General features: G+C 40.2%; 1 protein-coding gene across 1 annotated transcript; it reads right to left on the bottom strand.

The window, feature by feature from the left end:
• Window positions 1-788: 788 nt before the first annotated feature.
• On the bottom strand, window positions 789-19,804 carry mcoln1a (mucolipin TRP cation channel 1a). The gene is made up of 14 exons (XM_084044778.1): window positions 19,627-19,804; window positions 12,325-12,596; window positions 9,852-10,019; window positions 8,242-8,398; window positions 7,238-7,322; window positions 6,740-6,836; window positions 6,244-6,343; window positions 5,822-5,928; window positions 4,970-5,119; window positions 4,607-4,708; window positions 4,343-4,465; window positions 3,715-3,921; window positions 3,280-3,410; window positions 789-3,102 (listed from the first exon to the last, which is right to left on the bottom strand). Exons 1-14 carry the CDS (start codon window positions 19,655-19,657, stop codon window positions 3,066-3,068), a joined length of 1,767 nt encoding a protein of 588 aa, XP_083900904.1. The 5' UTR covers window positions 19,658-19,804; the 3' UTR covers window positions 789-3,065.
• Between the last annotated feature and the right edge of the window lie 676 nt (window positions 19,805-20,480).

Raw genomic sequence — 20,480 nt, forward strand, 5'->3', positions numbered from 1 at the left:
GATCAGTCCATTGAAAAGATAATACAGCACAAAAAGAGCTAAATATGTACAGTACACTCACTTCTAAATACTGTAGTAGTTAATCTATTCTGTGCATGTTAATAATGAGGTATACGTATTTCCAATGTTAAACTGTAAACTTTAGCTGTCTCGCGCACGCACAAACACACACGCATGCACGCACATCACTAAGACAGGCTATAAACCAGCAGTGCTGGATAGAGCAGATCGGTAGCCTACATTATGTATGAGCATATGCAATTAAGTAAATAAACGGCAAAGATGTGGTTCGTACAGCTGTTGCCAAATGCCGCTTAGGAAGATGAACAACAATAAATGAGTTCTCAATCAAGAGTGTTCTGGAAAAGAAACTGTACAATTCAAACTGACCTACTCAGAATGGTATTGTGTTCTATCTCCCAAATTGCTTTAGCCTTTAAATCCATTTAGATTTTGTATTTCTTTGTGAGATTTGTTGTCCGGATTGGATTCTACGTGCAAACATAAAAAAAACAACTTTTCACTTTAATTCATGATCTACTATGACTTCTATTCCGCCACCTAAGGATTACTTTGTCAATATCCTTTAGGATGTTGTGGTCTTCAAACCATTTGCACCCTCCTCTGATATTTTAAAGGAATTGCACCCAAATGAAACTTGATCCCTGAAACCATTGGCAATATGAGATGAAAACATCAGCCTTTTCTGCTCCCTGTTAAATTATGACATATGCTGTGGTTTATTTAAAGGCTTATTGAAATGTTAAAATGAGAATATGAGAGCAACCCAAGAAACTAATCCTTTTAATCAGTGGATTTGCAATGGTATCTTTTGGTTGGTTGTCACAACCAACAGGCAGATGCAGCAAAGCTCAAACACAGGTCAAGTATAGATTCAAATATCTGCACATTGCATGAAAGATGCATCTAGTTAATGCTACACAAAACTCATCCAAAGCTACAATGGATTGTTTGTCCTGTTTGGTAAAAGTACAAAAAACGAATTCAAATGTTCTCAAGATAATTATTGTTTTCTTCTCACCATAATGAACTACTGGACATTGTAACAAGATAGTTAACATAACGGCTGAACAACAAAGAGGCTTCTTATTTGTATCTAAGAAACTATATGGATTTATATAAACTTTAAAATGTATTTCAACAAGTTTTATTGTCCATTTCTGCTAATGCCAGCAGAAGCCTGAGATATGGAAAAGGGCCCCAGAACGATGAGGTTAAGACAGCAATCCAAAGACAGTATAGGATAATTCAACCTCTCTTTAAAAAAACAAAACAAAACAAACAAACAACTAGAAATATATTTCTTCAATAAAAAAAAATGTTCTGAAGACTCATCTTCTTGTGCATTTTCCAGCTATGCTTGGATAATAGATGTATTCTGTTCTATTCATGCTCCATAGAAATAATGAAATAAAATTATGCTGTACAATGCTGTATAGGCACTAGGTTAAAGTTTTAAATGAGAGATCATTATAAAACAGACAAAGAAAAATGGCAAAACAAAAGCAGCCTAAAAGCATTGTAGGTCAGTGTGACCCAGACATCATTGCTTGCAGAAAGAGACGCATTTCGTTCATGTAATTGGAAGAGTGCAGGAGGGGTGGATAAAGAAAATTATGACTCCTCTTAGTTTGCTCGCATACTTAAAAGTAAAAGTTGCATTAGCTCAGAACAAGAGGAATTCTCCATGGTGAAATTGTACTTCAAATGAGAAACAAGTGGGTAATCTGATTGTGAACAGATAACATTCAACTATAATATTTGAGCCATGCCAACAGGAGCCTTCTGCAGGAGAACAGGACTGTGCCATTACTGTTTGAAATATAATTCTGAAGGTGATCTTCCAATGCCAGGCATAGCCTTTATTCTGTCTAAACAAGGACTAAAAAAATAGGGCAGGCTGCCCTATACTTCTTTAAAAACATTGCCAGAAACCAGACAACAAACCATTTCAGGTGGGTTTGATTGTTAGTGTTTCAAGTTGCATAATTCATTAAATAAACAAACTATTGTTTGGCAGTGAATGTGTGTCCATTCAGTTCAAGGCAATTGTGTAATGGATAGAGATGTGCTGAGCACATTAAATGTATATTGTGAATAAGCGTCAATAAGCAATTTCCATGAGAGCTAATGAATGCAACTACTAGTTATACATCTAGTATGAGGTTAAGCCATTTTAATCATAAATAATCATCTTCTGAAATATTGACAACTAGGAAAATGGGAAAGGCATGGCTGGTATGTGTATTGGAGGAGACATGTGGTGGTCAACACACCCTCCTCCGAGACCAACAAGGTTGACAGTGACAGGAACTATAATGCATTGAATTGCAATGACTAAATTGGGTAGAAAATTAAAAGAACTAAAGAACAGTTCTTTTGATGCTCAATAAATAAAATAAAATATTGACATCTCAAAACCTTTAGTGCCTTCTCACACCATCTCCTTCTGATTCTCCCAAGGCACTTTTAGTATCTTGATGAACTTAAGTCTGTTTAAATGAAACACTGTATTAATGTACCGCTAGCCAGGCCAGCGATTGTCTAAATGAAACTGCACAATGTCTCTGCAGTATTCATCCATGATGCCACTGAATCCTCTTTAGAGGCCGGAAGTGCTGGTCCATTTCTGGTCAGAGCTGGTCAGAGTCAAGAGAACAGTAAAAGGAGAAGCCGGAAATGTATCATGATATGCATCCTCGCTGGATGGACTGTGGAACACAGAACCAATTAAGCAGATGTCAATGTCAATATGCCTCCACAGAGTCCACACTGTGCTCTGCTAGTACATGCTCTCTATGTGATGTGACCAGTCCTGGTCCTGACTGTTGTTTACACACTCCTGGGACAGAAAACGGTTCCAATTAACCCTATGAACTGTGAGTCTCTACCAAACCGCAGAGGGCCGTCCTTCACGGAAGTGTTGATGAGATTAGGACCCAGGTTTGGTAGCAGGGAAACAATGCGAGGAGCGTCAGGAGTGTGCAGTATGACACTATGGCCAGGAGGGGGTGTCAGTGATATCACTGAGGTGAGGTCACACTTCAGTTCACCAGGAGGACATCCTCATATGTTGTTGTTCTGCAGCAAGCACACATGTCATGGGTTATTATGTTACAATAATAAAAAGTCATGTACTAAAAAGAAACAACTCCTTACAAAATGATTTTTTGTGTAAAATTTACAAATGGATACAGTATAAAGAGACATAATAGAAGTCTTTCATTTGTCTTGTTGACCTCTGTGCCTTCCACCAACCTGTCACAGCAGCAGAAGAAGGAGCAGGGCGAGGTCTCCAGACCCTTGAACTTCCCAGAGCTCGGCGTGTCTGTGCACTCAGCTATGAAGGCATGCAGGTCCGTTATATGGATTGGCTCTTGAGTTTGGTGCTGGTGGGAGTGAATGGAGTCGTATAGGAAACATTGTCAAGTGTTTAGGTAAATACAAATGTACCATGTTATTTGGTAAAAAATGTACATAAACATAAACTATGAGCCATCAGCTGGGTGAAGCTGAAACTGAATTTCACCTGTGGTACTAACACAGGTCTCCCTTTCCGTTTCCTCTCCCCTTACATCGTCTCAGTATAAGAATGAATACATTTTTAAATTGAATAATTTCTTGCAAGAAAACAAACCTATAATAATCAATGATTATTAATCTGAATGAATAAACCACTCCATCTAAGCACACCTTGATACTCTCATAGGCCCCAGTGATGAGAGCGATGAAGAGTGACAACACCATGTAGATGAAGAGGGAGATGAAGGTGTAGAGGTAAATCTGGCTGAAGACCCACACTAGAAGGTTGCTGTCCTGCATCCCCGAGAAGGTCACGAACATGTCATCTCCATTGATGAGGGAGAACAGGCACTCTGACACCATGGACAGAGAGCGGAACTGCAACGCAATCAAAATGTTTATAAAATAAATGTAAGCCGTTGTTCCAATGGTTGAAATGTGATCCTTAACCATCTTATCCCTATGTACTTAGCTGACCAGGGTCCCCCAGGGCTCTGTAGCAACGTGTCAGACCGCGACCCCCCAAAATAATCATATTATAACTGGGGACACCCCACCCTGACAAGCACTTGGAATTGTAAGAGTTACATTTAGTTTGACTCGGTTCCACAGACAAATATTGTGAAAATAGCCAAACAACAAGCTCACAACGCTTCACATCATCAGCTTGTAGATCTGCTATTCTCATATCTTTTATGTTTTACATTATTATATTATAAATTATTATTATTAGTCGTATTTTTATGTTTGCCCAAACCTCGGGCACCAGGGTTAATTAAGGGAGGTATTGTTGTCAAACCTTCTCATGGTATGGTCCCAGAACGATCCAACCACAGAAGCAGTAACCCAGATAGATGACTGCTACACAGCAGCAGAACCGGATCACATTGGGGAATGCGGCTCGCAGCGTCACTATCAGGATCTATGGGCAGAACAATGTCTTAGACAGCAATTACGAATCATGCAAGTGTGCGTTTGTTTGAGAGTATGGTTGACGGCGAAAGAGAGACTCGCCGTTGTGAGTCTTCAATCACACAAGCATTTCTGAACGTCTGTAACTTACGTTGTACTTTTGGAAGAAGGTGAGGTAGCGAATGACTCCAACCCACACCAGTAGCGTGGAGGTTCCCAACAGGATACCGCACAAATCATAGGCAGACATAGTCTATCAGGAGAGAAGCAAGATAGTCGCCGTAAGCCAGGGAAGCCAAGTTTGACAGGGAAGTAACATGCACAATCATAGTTCTTTTATTGAAAAGCTCAAGAATGGCTTAATTAGTCATCAAGGCGATATACTGAAGTTGTGGCCCCACTCTTCACAATATGGATGGAGAGAATGTGTAACACATGTTGTTGACGTTCAAAAACAATAATGTAAAAAGTCAGTACCACAAAATGTCCACTAGAGGGCGCAAAGAGGACAAACCTTGGATTCAATGCCTATTTTGATCACACTGCCAATGATAGTGAGGATATCGCTGATGGTGAGAAGGATATACCAGCCGTTGATGAACTCCCAACGATCACCTGCCGACACCTTACGATTGAGACTATCTTTGAAAAACTCAACAAATTCCTGAAACAGATATGAGAGTAAGAAAGAGTGGAGAATGAAAGAGAGAGAGAGATGAATAGTGGAGGGAAACAGCATAGAAGTTTGGTAATCATCAAATTAGAAAAATCCCATGTAGGATTGTAAAACAAAAAACAAAAAAAAATGTTTCATGATATTTGGGACGCTTTTATAACACAATTTAACCCTTCATGGCATGTGGACCATTGACATTCAACTCCATCATCAACTTATCTTCTCCCCCTAACCTAGCCTGATATCAGACTGAAGACTGAATGCTACAGTCCGACACTGCATCCACTCTAAGCGATTTCCAAGGTGGAGGGTATTTGATTTTCCATAACAAATCACTAGTGATCAGATCAACGTACCCGGTCCTCTCAATAAACTGTATAGTTTGGGCCATTCGTCAATCAATAAAAATCCCAAATCCCATAGCCTGTGGGGAGTGGGAACAGTTGGCTGAATGTGTTGCACTGATTGATTATTTTGGGGGGTCATGTCCTGAAAAGGTTGAGAACCACCATCTTGTCTCATGTCCCCATCAATCAATCAATCAATCAATCAATCAATCATCCATCCTGTCTCTATGTCCCAGCCTATTCTTTGGTGTGAGCACATCTCGAGTCAGTAGTGTTACATGTATATAGTATTGTATATCAAAACTGCTCAATAAAAATATGTGAAAAGTGATCCCATCCTTACATGTTGTAGCATGATGCCTCGCAGTATGGAGCGTCCACATAGCAGCAGCGACAGCAAACACACCAAAGCCACCGCCACATCAAACGCCAAACGTGTGTAGTTCTCCGCTGAGAGTTGACACAGATAGAAGAAACCAAAACCAACAGCATGTTTACATCAAATTACAACCTAATTGCTGCATATCTTTCAAGTCAAGTACATCTATACAGACTTTAATTTATATATACTGTGTGTGTTTAATTTATTTATATATATATATTAAGTAAAGGATGAAAAAAAATTAAGTACGAGACTATATAATAAACAATGAAAAATATAGGCTATGGGCAGGCATTATATACTACTGAGTACTGACATCTGTTTTCAAGTCATTATTCAAAGCATTCACCCATCCATACTTTCCCACTCTGACTGTGTCTTACCATGTCCAGAGACGCTGGGATATTTACATTCCTTTATAGAGGCCTGGTTTTTCAGAGTGATCTTAACTTTACCACTGTGAGCCTTGTTGTCCAGGACTATCTGTAAGACAGCAGAGTACCAGCAGAGATGACTGTAACACAGTGTTTCCAAAACATAATGACCCGTTTTTATGGTTCAGTAAATATGTCTTTTTTTTTTTACCTTCCTACAATTTCTTTGTTTTCTTTTCCCCCAAAAAAATATTTCAAACACTTTTCAATAGATTTTCCCAAAATAAATGGATGCAGGTAAGTGATTAGAGGATAACGCCAATGACTATTAGTTGACTGAAAATGTCTTTACTCAAGGACAGCCCTACATATTATGTACCGCCAGGACACGTTGCTATTGCACCACAGTAATTCAAATTCCGTACCGTCACAGTCCTACTTCAGTGTCTGTCTGTGCTTGCGTGCGTGTGTGTGAGAAAAGTGGGTGCGTGCGTGTGGCTCTCACCGTAATGTAGAATGTATAACAGTCAGGGATCTCATTGTTGATGATGGTCTGAATATTAATAGCCTTCAGCTGGAACTGTATGGTAACATTAATGAGTCTAACGAATAAGGAAGATGAGGGATGGAGGAGAGAGACAAAGTGACACAAACAGACAGGAGTATCTCAGTAAGGGTGAACACCATTTTACACTCATGTAACCTACAGCGGGTTCATTTCTTACCTGTTCTCCACAAGGAAATCGGACCACAGAACTGATAATTTATGACTGTTGCACCAATCTTTTTTGTTGTTGTTTTTTCCAACGTTGTAGATTAGCTACAAAATGTAGGTGACTTGTACAGTATGCGTGCTTTTGCATGCATGGGTGTGCGTATGCGTGTGTGTGGGCCAAAGAGATAAGTCCCTCATTGAATGAAAGCAGATACTACACAAAGATAAGTCTCTCCAATGGGGGTGTAGTAAGGAAAGGCTAGAGCCAAGTGACAAATCAAAGCTTACTTGTGGAACTTGAGGGTGAAGTTTCTGTAGTCATCATTGACAGTGGGAGGCGGCGGGACAGACTGAGGGTTCACTCCAACACAGTCTGGAAAAAACACAGAGAGATATTGTAGCCACTATTACATGATGTAGATAATCAAAGTAAAAGCATTTATTTCAATCTAGAGTGATTATAGTACAAATTAACATAATTACAAAAAGCCTATGAGATAACCGTAGAGAGATCAGGAGAATGTAGATTTGTGGTTATTTCCACTGTTTTGTTTTCACTTTCATCTTATGAAATTTCACACAAAAGGAGGAAGCGGGGTACTCAAAGGTTATGTAACATCCTTACCAGTTATGAAATTAAGGTAATTTCTGCTGATATAAATATAGCCAAACAAAGGCTACTGGAAATCTAACTTCACCTTGATTTATTTAAGAATTTAAGAATACTGCACAAAGATAAAAGCAATAACTGAAATTTGAAGAACTGAGACCATGGACAAATTCTGTAAATGGGAATATTATCAATTATAAAATGAAGACGTGCCCACATTCGGCATTGTTAGGCAACATATAACGTCAGCATAAATCTGGAGGGAGAGTGACATGGGGAGTAGGGGGGGTAGGTACAGTATAGAGGGAGAGAGAGTTAGAGAGAGGGAGAGCTCGGTCAGCGAGAGAAGGAGAGAGAGAGAGAGGGAGGGAGGGAAATGAGAGCCTATATTACCCACGAAATAACCTGGTCAATGCTGGTTACCGAAACCTGAACATGCTGATCAATGCGTCGATTCGAGACGTGTTATCAGTGAAATGACCCCATCAAGGCAGGGCAAGCTGATAACACGGCATGAAGTGCAGCGTTTTTTGCTTGTACAACACTATAACATATATTGTACATATAATATAACAGACTGCTTCACTCATAGCAGAAGCATGGTTCCTATATATTAGTACTGCACAGCTATGAGAAACACCTAAAACTTATTATTTTCCCATTTTCCTAAGAGATCTTGTACCTGTGATGACCCGAGGGTCTATGTTGAAGGTATCATTGGCTGGGTCAATGCTTCCCTTCTTGTAGTACTGCTGGCACAGAGAGAGGGCGCTGCCTTTCACACCCACATCGTAGACATATGCGTAGCGCCCTATCGTGGTCTCTGGTAAGGTCAGATACTGGGAAGGAGACAGGAAGAACAACAACTAAAACAACAATACTCCATTCTTTGCGATAGTCGATAACTGATAGGATGTCAAGCACCTGGACTTTTCAATTGTTATTTTGATTGGATCATTTTACAGTTCTTAAGCTGAGATGAAAGCTAACCTTCTGAATGGACTAAAATCACATTGTGCTTGCTTGTGTTTTCATATCTGATGGCACTTTGTTCTTTAACAACTATTCATTATTTACATTTTGTCCCTGAATTATAAATGGCCAATTCCTCTCAAGTTGACTGCAAACTCCACTCACTGTTGGCCTGGGGAAGGAGCAGACTCACGTGTTCATCCTCCGACAGTCACCAAAATGACCACAAAAACGAAAGTATGACCCGATCTTGTAACCTAAACTGAGAGAGGACTAAAGACCTACCTTTTTAGCAAAGCATTTTTTAGCTTTTTTACCTCTAGGCTTTATGCCCCCATGTTTTAATTGTTTTGTTTCAGTTTCTTAGTTGTTGTTTTCTTTTATTGGTGTGATGTTTCTGTTTTTATGCAATTGCCTTCTGTAGCACTTTGAGATTGTAAATTGCAAATGTAAAGTGCGTTATAAATTAAATCCATTATTATTATTACACATTGACTGCCTGAATTATTTTCACTGCCTATTGTTATTCATGCCAGAGATTTTTCAATGAAAAAAAAAAAAGTACTCAGGAGCCGAGATACAACATTTTAAAGCTTTAAGTTAACAAGGAAGTGGATGAGAGTAAAGATCTTCGAAAATTCATATCTCCTTGGTCTTTGGGTCAAATTAGAAAAAAAAAAAGTTATTTTTTTTTACTAAAAACGACTTAACTCGATCTTGGCAGGCAAGTGATGAAAAGCTAAAAACGAGTTAAGTCGTTCTAGGCAGTCAATGTGTTAAAACGGAATCCTGATTTATACCCACCAGACAGATCTGCTATTTTTGATGCGTGACACTATTGTGCGACAACGTATACATTAACCTGAACCTGGGTGGGGGCAGGCATTAGCATCGTTGGGACGCTATCAAAAAACTCAAGGTCAATGTAAAAAAAAGAAAAAGGAACAGAGACACAGAATGGTAAATTGATTGCATTTATATAGCGCCTTTATCCAAAGAACTTTAAAATGTATTTCACATTCACCCATTCATTCACATACACCGACAGCAGAGGAAACCATGCAAGGCACCAACCTGCTCATCAGGAGCAGTTAGGGGCTCAGTGTCTTGCACAAGAACCCTTCCTCACGCAGCCAGGAGGAGCAGGGGATCAAACCGGGAACCTTCCGATTCCAAGGCGGCCACTCACTCTACCACTTGAGCCACTGCCGCCCAGTTTGACCTAACCCGGTGATAAGGTTTGATGCACTGGATTCTTTGTGGATGTTGTTGCAGGCAGGGTTTGCACGCCAAGGTGAAGTTCATTTTGTTAGTGCTAACCTTGTCCACAGCATAGAAGATGTGATCGTAGACGTCACTCTGAGTGTACACAGCGAAGGAGTCATCAGAGGCCTCGTCATAGTCCTTCAGGAACAGGTGTTTGAAGGTCATGGTGTTCTCCTCCTTGAACGTCACCACCATTTGGTTACTCAGACCAAACAGCACTAACTGGAGGGAGGAAAGATGTTTCAGACAGTGATGGGAGAGAGGAGGGGATAAGACAGAGATTGAGGGAGGGGTTGATGAGGAAGACAGAGAAGAATGAGAGAGTCAACAAAGAATGAGACAGGAGCTAGGTGAGTTGAGAGGGAGAGGAGCGAGTGTGAGAGATTATGTCAGAGAGAAAAGCGATATGGCAGAGCAAAAAAAAAGACTAACAATGATTGGCCATCGTCCCAAATGTTCTTGGATTATCAAAACTAGTTGAGTGCGAAACTATTGTAATGAGGCTGTCTGATTGTCTGCCTTTCTCTGTCTGTATGCCGTCTGTACTTACGTACGTATGTGTTTATGTCATTCGGTCCCCAAACAAACACAGCCACAACGCTCAACTATGCACACCTCTAGGATTTCATTATGCTGTCATGGTCCAGTGATTACATTGCAAGCCTTTGCTGTATTTTTATTCTACCAGTGTTTGCATTCCCCAGTGAAAGTCAACAAAAAGGGGACATTGTAATATGGAGCCATCAGAGGCAATGAATCAACAGCCCAAAACTCTAAAACCCAAGTATTATCATCTTTACGCTTCCTGCTGAAATTTGTATTGACAACTCAACAGACAATCAGTGTACGCCAGGTGGAAGTTATTAGCTCCCTCACTTTTGACCTGAGAACCAAAAAACCTTGTACCAGAAATTCTGAGAAAAAGAAAAGTAAAAAGCCCTGGGCAGTATGTTGCGAAAACTCTAGCAAGCCTGCGGCTTTGTGTTAAAGAGCTCTTTCTAATAGCAGCTTGTCTCTTTGTTGTTTACTCTCCTCTGTACATTGTGTGTACTTCATGTTTGCACTGTACACTTCAGACTCCATTCATTTATACCAGCATGTTGGGCCTCTGCAAGGTTTTGTGTTTCTGTACAAAATTCAGGACTTGTATCCTGGATGGCTAATTTGCTTGGTACCATTGCTGCATTTGACAACTTTTCCCTACAGATCAGGCATACCAGTGTAGGGCAGGTAGAAGCGCCACTCCAAACTATAATAGATATACTCGTTATAAAGCCTCACTTTTGGCCGTTTTGCTGCTCCTGACTCAGCAGTCTCCAATGTCAGTTACTGCTGAATGGTTATTTTTTCTCCCTAGAAAACTATCCTTGTTATTTCCCTTTCTTTCATCTAGCCTCTCCAACATCTGCTGACAGGTAATGTTAGGAAGAGCGCATGTGTCAGTCTACGTAGGGAGAGGGAGGGGGTATGAAAATGCGTCCATTGTTCCCCTGAGATATGTTGTGAGGAAAACGTCAAAAGAATATCCATTTCGGTTAGAATTTATTGAAAATAACTTTGTACTAGGCTCCAAAAATATTTTATAAGTGATATTGGTAAATTCCTTGTACCATCAAATTATTCCACTGAAACCCTGGACTGGCGTCACGGGCAGTCGGGCACCCACTTTAAGAAACCCTGAGTTAGTGTGACATGTTCACAGAACCCAATGTGAAAATATACGTATTTTCCTGCTTTCACATACCTCTTGGCTAGACGTTGCATTCTACTGCAATGGAAATCATCAAAAAATTCATCTACCTCTATGTGGCTCAGGGATGTAATGTCTTATCTTAAATTAGAAAAGATAAAATCATCTGTAAAGGGTAACTCTGCAATTGTTTTTCCATGAATGGAATTCTTTCATAACCTACGTACTTTGACACACTGCAAACTCAGCTCTAATTCCCCCCGTACCCTCACCTCTCCTTAACCCCCTCCCTCTTCCTATCCTTTTTCCCTCTCGTATTAATCCTCCCCTTCTTTTCCTTCCACTTCCATTTTCTTTCTCAGGGCACAGCCCCACCGTACTTTTATTTTACCTCTGGGGAGGAATCTGCCAATGCTTTGTCAATGCAAATGCGTGGAAGACCATGAATGCACGCATTTGCATTGACAAAGCATTGGCAAAGCAGATTCGGCCCCAAAGGTAAAATAAAAGTGTGGTGGGAGCGCGCCCTCACACTTCCTTTTCTCTTTTTCTTCTCTCCTTTTGTTAAGTTACATTTTAGTTATACTAACTTAGAATCTGTTTTACTATTTTTCTCAGCGGTTTGGACAATCCACCCCAATTTTGCATCTTCTGCCTCTGTGTACCTCCATGTATAATATAATTGAAATCTGCATCTACTCGAATACTACTTACTACAATGTTGTTGCTGTTGTCGTCGTCTCTTGTGTTTTTCTATTTTAGTTTTTAGTTTTGTTTTACTATTGTAGACGAACACACACTTAATAATAATAAATATATAAAAAACATGTACAGTACCTGCACAGTGACAATAATGATCTTGAGCAGCTGCAGACCCAACTTGAAGGGTTTGCGACCCTTAGCGTAGTACTTGTCACAGGGGCTCATGAAGAAGTATTTCAGTTTCCTGCGAAGAGCCTCCTCGTCTCGATCGGCCCCCAGCCAATGACCTGCAGTGGTTGTGGGAAAGCCATGGTTGGTGATATGGTTGGTGCCATGGTGGTTGTGTTCGCAGGCGCTGTCGTCACTGGAGCCACGGTGAGCCTCAGGCGAAGACTGTTTGTCGCTTTCTAAATGAGAAGAAAAAGAGATGGTTGAGAATGAGAACGAAGCATTTTGTTCATAATTTTCATAACATTTTTATCTCTGCTAGAGGGGGGACTATAAGGATGGCCTTATTTGGTCGTTATAGTCCGTCCATCAATTTAGTCCCAAACAACATATCTCGAAGACTACTTGCTTGATTGTCATGGAATTTGCTGCGCAACTACATGCTCAACGTAGCATACTGATGTAGGAGGCCCCAGGCCAAATTATTCTTTACCACACTGGTTCTGAAACCTTTTCATGCAGAGGACCCCAAAATTGACACATATAAGCCCGCAGACCCCCATTTGAAAAGATATGCCAGACCCCCATATTAAAGAGAAGCTTTTTTACAGTTACAGCAGTGACTCCTGGGGGTCCCCGGACCCCACTTTGAGAACCACTGCTTTACCATACATTCTTCCATCCAAGTACATGATGCTCAACCTAAGTCATCTGTTAGGACGGTCAATTTCTGCCAGTACAAGTGTGTCTTCATGGAATATGTGATCACAATGTGAATTTGTCATACGGTCTGCAAATTGACGAAGGTCAATACGATGAAAAAACAACCAGTTTCCTTGGAAATAATCTCAGCTCCACAACATAATCAAAATAGTAAGAAAGAAAGCATGTCATTCTAAATCGCCAGCCTGAGAAGCTACTGCACAATTTGACTCATACTGCATTCATCATAATGAACTGGTCTGGCCGTGTCATCAATCATCCATTAGCGCTCCAACTCTGACAGTCATAAAACAATGTTGTTGCAGGGTTTATTTTTGTAAGTTCTAAAACAATCTCACTCAGATCTAACAGGGCTGTAGTTAGCTTGAACTGCTGACACTGTATTAACCCATTAAGACTGGGAACGCATCTGTGTCATTTGAAGAGTTCTTTGGCTATTCAAAAATAACAGATATACAAGCTATATATATATATATATATATATATATATATATATATATATATATATATATATATATATATATATATATACACACACACACAAAGATTTGCACAAATGTTCACAGTTTTTCAAAAATAGCAGATCTACAAGCTCATAGCGCGGCACTGGATGCACTATGAGCTTGTATATCTTGTATATCTGCTATCACCAACACAGGTGCATGTTTGTGAAGGAAAGCCTGTCCTTAATTTTGTCGGCTTTACATCAATCTGACACCTTTGCACATTGTCTCCATACCATCACTATGTCCTTAGTATCTTTCCCCCTCTGGTAGTAAGTGACAACCTTTGTTCCTGTTCTTCAAGCTGTCTCTTCCTATCCACACTCATCAAGTCAGCATATGTTCATAACCAACCCAGGTGCGAAAATAGCCGCTGGATAACTGAATAATTCATGTTTCATGTTTAGTATAGCATAGTTATCACATACTTCTGGCTTACAATCAAGGGGTCAGGCTTAGTTTTAAAGTTATAGTTTTAAATTATGAATGCACAGGGCATATTATTTATAGTCTGATATTATTATTTTTTTTTTACATTTTCATCATGTTCTCCCCAATTCATTATTTGCCCCAATTCATTATTCATTATATTCTCCGTGTGTGTACTGTGGTCCCTGTCGCTGCCAACCCCAACAGTTAGTCTGGGGAGGGTGTAGAGACCCATGTGCCTCCAATACACATGGAGTCGCCAGCTGTTTCTCACTGACAGTGAGGAGTTTCACCAGGAGAGCAAGATGCGTGGAGAGGTTTAACCTATCCTCCGCCGTTCCCCTCCCCACCGAACAGGCACCCAGACCAGTGGCGTACCCACCATAGAGGCAGGGCAGGCGCCCGCCTGCCCAACTAAAACCTAGCCTCCCCTAGAAAATAAAGTAAAAGACTGAAAAACAGGCAGTGAAAAAAATCCAAAGAGAATAGTGGCCGTCGGACCTCATCCATTCACGCGGGCAGGCAGCTAATCACTACCGCATCCAAACAGCAGAGCGACGTCGCCTATACTATAGTGATGCAAATGTTTGCCTTTATCTTCATGGGGTGCCAGGAGTGCCAGGTGTGGGGGTTTCTGGGCCATCACCTGTACTCACCAGGCATAAAAGGGGCTCTGAGTATGAGAGCAGATTAAACTACAACATGAAGAGACCACTGCTGAATAATTGATTGATTGATTATACTTGCATATTGTTTTTATTAACGTTTTTCAGTTTTGTAGTCAGTGTTGCGTTGTTAACTTGTTTCCCCCGAGATTTTTTCCCCGAGTACCCCCCCCCCCCCCCTTCGGAGGGGGGGGGGGGGTAGGTAGAGAAAAAAATCTCGCCTGCCCTAAATGTAATTTCTGGGAACGCCAATGACCCAGACTAACCAGTATTCCTACCCATGAACACCCATAAACCCGGGCCTCTGTGGTTACGGGCAAGAGCTTTACCTGAACGCCACCCGGACGCCTGAAGAGTGAAGATTATGATTTATTTTAAAACATCACTGAACTAAAACATGTTAAGTAGACTCACTCTTCAGATATAACCATATGGCCTTTAATAACATTCTGAAATGTGTTTTTTACTTTCACACAAATACTGTGTAGTGACTAGTGACTGTGCCACTGTAAATAGACCTAAACTAAATTGGTCTGATTTCGCTATGGGTGACTGTTGTGCTGCTATGTCAGCCACCTCTGGTAATTAATACGGACACCAGTGTAGAAGTTTGACAAATTCCTTGGATGGTTAGGTAGCTAAAGCTGGCAATTCTCAGAAGTCTGGCCTGACCAGGTTTGTCAAGGCTAGTGTAAGTAAAAACAGAAGGAGGTCAAAGTGGACCCATGACATTCTCTGAACTCAGAACTTAATTTCCCCAATAATGGGTGAAACAGTTTGGAACTTGTGATACTACTTTCTGCTGAGGTAATTACACATGGGTTAGGCCGGGTGACACAGACAGCCAAGTTCCAACTCTAAGCAGGGTTGTGTAAATGTAGGCTAGACACTGTAAGCAGGGTGGTGTTCAAATGTAGGATGGATTAGACACTAAGCAGGGTGGTGTTCAATTAAAGTAGTATTAGACACTGATGACAGTGGATGCACCAATAAGCGGAATTAGCTTACCACTAACACACAGACCCCACCTTTTCACAAAGAAGTATCACTTCTTTACTTGCTAAAAACAAACCCTAATCTTGTGATAAGAATAACGATTAAGGAAAGGAGAAAAAAAACAGTATAAAGAAATCCAGCTATGGGAGATACAGAGATATATGCTATTTTTGTGACAAAGCCAGGGGGCACAGGCACACAGAGAGTTCATTATGTATGGTCCAAAACAACATTGTTCAATGTGTCATAGTACTAGTGACAGTAACTCAACACGCCTCAAAAGAATTCTCTATTTAGACGTTAGTCCAAAATATTTATTCCATTAGCATGCTACTCCAGACAAGCCTTAAAGACCTCTACACAGTGTACGATATTTGAAATCAGAAGCAAGGACTTGTGTATGTAAACTTCATTTCTCATGATCACTAGGTGCCTCGCACTCTACACAAAATTGAGACTGTTCCCGAGAAAAACAAATAAAAACAAATATGGTGTTTATATTGTCTGTATTTATTGCTATGTAGTTCACTAAGGGTCAACTAATTTAAGAATAAATCAGTAGCTAGTCAGCACGTGAGCCAGGAAGGATAACATGTTGAGTCAGGATTGTACCAATCTTCACAGACTACAGTCAGCGATAGGACAAATTGTGATGTGACTCAGGGGCAATAAAAGTGCAGACAGTTGTAGAATGTGGGTCAGCAGCAGAAGTAAGCATGTTGAATGACAACAATTTGCAGAGATTAGGCTAATTCTACCAACAACTGCCCGATTTCCCTCTGTACAGAGTGAACATTGATTTCAGTGAGAAAATGGTTACTGTTGCTTAGATTGTTACAGGGTTGTAATAATCGCTTATATACCAAGTAGTATGTAGGATTATTGGTTTGTGTGTAATTTTCTGACATAATAGCTTCTTTATCATGAACCCAATTTGTACCCGACCACAGACATTTTATTCAAATCAATCAAATCATCAAATTATCAAATCTTGAATAATTGGTTTAACTGTATTTTTAAATAATTACTTGCAGTGAAAGTTACTGAACATGTTTAATGTAGGCCTATATAACTTGAGGAAAGAGGAATATGCATTAACCCAAAAACATCATGAGGTTGATTGCAGTAGAAATCAAACCCATAATCACAAGGATCACTTCCTATTGAGCAGCACAGCTGCTGTTTTGGACTGACCTTAATAACATCATAGTAAGAAGCCTCTATGGTAATATGTCCACATTCAGGTGAGCTCTAGTCTACTAGAGACAAGGCAGGTGAGATGTTCATGTTTTGACAGAGGTTGCGTGTCTGTCTGTCTGTCTCTCTCTCTCTCTTCAAAAACATTGAAAGAAAGAACAGGTGAAAGAATGACAAACAGCCAGAATAACTCAGCCACTTAACATTTTGTGTCACCATGACACGGTAAGCTTCGCAAATAAGTTAAGAGATCTTTGATCAGAGACGCTTGTCGATGGTCACGGCTGACAGTGATTGGCCAAACTAAAAGGGTTGCGTGCAACTTGCAGTGCCAACAGCGCTGATATAAGGAGATAGAGTCAATCAAGCTGAATAAATCTGTGGAAATATCTGGCCCTTCTGGTTCAGGGTTGTCCCTGTAGCGCCAACGGTGACAGCAGACTCAGCTCCCCATGTGTCATTCAAAGTCATTCAAACTAGCGTGACAGTAAGTCCATCAACAGGTCCCTATCACTGACTGGATCTCTGCTGTGACTGCCAGTCTAGAGCACTAGCCTAGGCCACCCACGGACAAACTGCCAATCCAAGTTAGGATAACATTTAAACAAACTTAAAGGATGCTGGGTTGGTATCCAGATTCTCTAGCTCATATACTGTACATGTGAAGGCCAGGATAATTACTGTAACAACGTATGAACTGCTTAAACCTGTTAGTAGAGGTACTGTATGGCAACATATATGGTACAACTGTATTTACACTAGTCCATACATCTAAAAAATAACAATATCAGATGTATTTTTCATATAGAGCTAGAGTGGTGAAAGACTTCATAATTATTTGGAAATTACTTGAAAGGGTGACAGGTGTACAGGTAGTAGATTAGAACTGTACAGTGATGACGCCATGAGTGGAGGAAGTTACCAGGTACATACTGTACTGACAGTACAATATCGGGCTATAAATCTATATTGTAAATGTCTAGCATTCAAAGCCAGCTACATCTGCAATGCTCTCGTAGCCTTGCTAGTCGCTACTGCTCTTATCTGCCCTGTGTAACTTAAAAAAAAGCCTAAAAGCCAAACAGAAATGTCATTTGTATTCATATGTTCCAGTGTTTAACGAAAAACAAAATGAAATCGCTAATCGCAATTATTTGCATGACAATTAATCGTCACGTAAAATGTCATAATCTTGACAGCCCTAGTCAGAAGTGCTTCCATTAGAATAAACCGGTGTGGCGGTCCAGGCACCGTAGGCTGCAATGCCAGCCTGACAGCGTGTCGTGGGTTCGCATCCCGACGACCTTTGCTGCGTGTCACTTCCATAGAGTTGCCACTCCACATCTCTCTCCCCATTTCCTGTCAGTCTACTGTCCAACACCTATCTATAAAGGCATAAAATCTCCCCCCCCAAAAAAACTTTAAAAATGGGATAACCATAAAAGATAGGCTACACGCAAATTAAGTTATTCATTTATATTATGTATTAATATGGTTTCCTGAAGCTCAGTTTGCAAAACTGACATGAAAGATGATGTAGTATTAGCCCTGAAACATGACTGCTTGTGACAGACGAGCATCATGTGAACCATGGCTAATGTAGTATTAGACGTTTTTTTGTTATAGTAGTGCTGTCTTTTGATTTTCCTTGTTTTGATAATGACTGCACTGTTTTATAGACACAAGACAGACCAACACTGTTGTGTATTACATAAGCCAAGAAAAGGAGAGCACGTGGCTGGAAAACAATGAATATCCCTCAAGGGAAGGATGGTAGGACCATGGATGTTCTCACATGGGAAATCCTGAGATTTGCTCATGTGAGAGAGCTTGTAAAACAGGGGCAAGTACAGCATATCGTTCCAACTTTTTTTTTGCAACTTCGTCATTACTACAGTGTCACACAAGAGTAGCAAAAATAGCTCAAAGCGGGTCATATTGTGACGGGTTGTGAGCTTGTAGATCGGCTATTTTAAAAAAAAAGTATGAAACTGCTGGAATGTATTAACAAGAGCTTGTGACCAAATAATAACTACAATGGATCCATTGCAACACAGGTTATCTTTTCCATTTCCTGAAAAGTATCTGTTTTGGACATACAAGGTGTGTGTGTGTGTGTGTGTGTGTGTGTGTGTGTGTGTGTGTGTGTGTGTGTGTGTGTGTGTGTGTGTGTGTGTGTGTGTGTGTGTGTGTGAGAGAGAGAGAGACACAGAGGGGGGGGGGGGTTGTCTGATTCTTGGTTGGCTTCTAAAACAATAGCCTCTTTCAGTTAAACTCAGGACAGCCTTGTTACTTACAATTGCCAAAGAAGTTAGGACAAATACTCCATGGGGGGGGGGGGGGTGCACAGTTCTACTCAAGTGGTAAGTTTGATGACTGTACAGAAGTTAAACTGTATTATATTCCATTCTATTGCTATTGACAATAACACACAAGAAAGTTCCAAATGTCATCAGTAGTCCAATGTTTCGGAGTAAACACAGGAGTTACTGAGTCATTACTAAGGATCAACACATAAGGTGGTGTGTCATAGACAGTGAACTTAAGAATTCCCAAAAACATTGCCAGTGTTGTTGCAGTACACTACCACTGCACTGGTTGATCCAAAGCCTGTTTTTTAGACATACATAAATTAAGTAAACAACGTACTTCTAGAAAAGCAGCATTACACAATACAACAATACACCTCCTTAAACTTAAGGCATATGGCAACAAAAAGAAAAGGGACGAAAAGCCCATATAAAATATCACCATACCTGGGACATCGCGGTTGTCGGTCGTAGCCATGAAGTTGAACTCTTAAAATATATATGCAGAATAACATTAAAACAGCTGATAGTGTGTGTAAACAAGGTTGTTTCCGTGAAGACAGGCAGCTATCGGTAAAGACCATACATAACGAGGAGCTCAAGTTGCCGACTACTGTTGAAGGTCTCTTCCTTACTGGTCATGTGACGCTGTACCATGTGACACTGAGAGCAACAACATCCCCTCCCCTCTCCACTCTCCCTGCTCCAACCACAACCAGTCTATGGCTCCAACCTGCCTCCAGCAACATGACTGTGTTTTCCTGTTTATTGATTCATACTAGTACAAAATAATACATTTTTTAACACAAAAAAGATTCTTGCACGTATTTATTCCAGGTTTTTTTTATGTCAATGGTGTAAAAGGGTTGTTTCACTTTAAATCACTTCTGGGGTCATTTTTACATAAACATCTTCTGGGGGATTTTGTGTGCAGCCCAGGTAGTTTCTAAGTTGCTTGATGATATTGTCCTTCTAATGCGTTAAGGGGTAATTTTTCAATTACTTTTACATCTTTGTTTCAATTTTACAACCAAGGATGTGTGTTTTCAAGGAGTCTAACATGGAGTTTGAAATAATTAAGTTGAATAGGTTTATATAGGAGTGAGGTGTGTCTGGTAAAATGAATATCAAAATCAAATATCTAAATATAGAATCAAGCAACTTAAAAGTTGTCGGGATTGCACGTAAAAGCCTAAGTAGAAGTTAAAATGATCACATAAGTGTTTTAAATTGAAATACCCCTTACGAAACATGATTCAAAATTGTAATCGTTACATCTCATATTCTGGTACAACACAAGT

This window comes from Gymnoscopelus microlampas (assembly GCF_963454915.1).
Source record: "Gymnoscopelus microlampas genome assembly, chromosome: 2".
NCBI classification, from domain to species: Eukaryota; Metazoa; Chordata; class Actinopteri; order Myctophiformes; family Myctophidae; genus Gymnoscopelus; species Gymnoscopelus microlampas.

Bases quoted from the DNA above. Each gene is read 5' to 3' on its own strand.
- mcoln1a (XM_084044778.1), bottom strand. From the start codon at position 19,657: ATGGCTACGACCGACAACCGCGATGTCCCAG. The intron at 5,120-5,821 runs GTAAGGATGGGA...TATCTGTTTCAG, and splicing joins GAGGCATCATGCTACAACAT to GAATTTGTTGAGTTTTTCAA. The intron at 4,709-4,969 runs GTTTGTCCTCTT...CTCTCCTGATAG, and splicing joins AAATAGGCATTGAATCCAAG to ACTATGTCTGCCTATGATTT.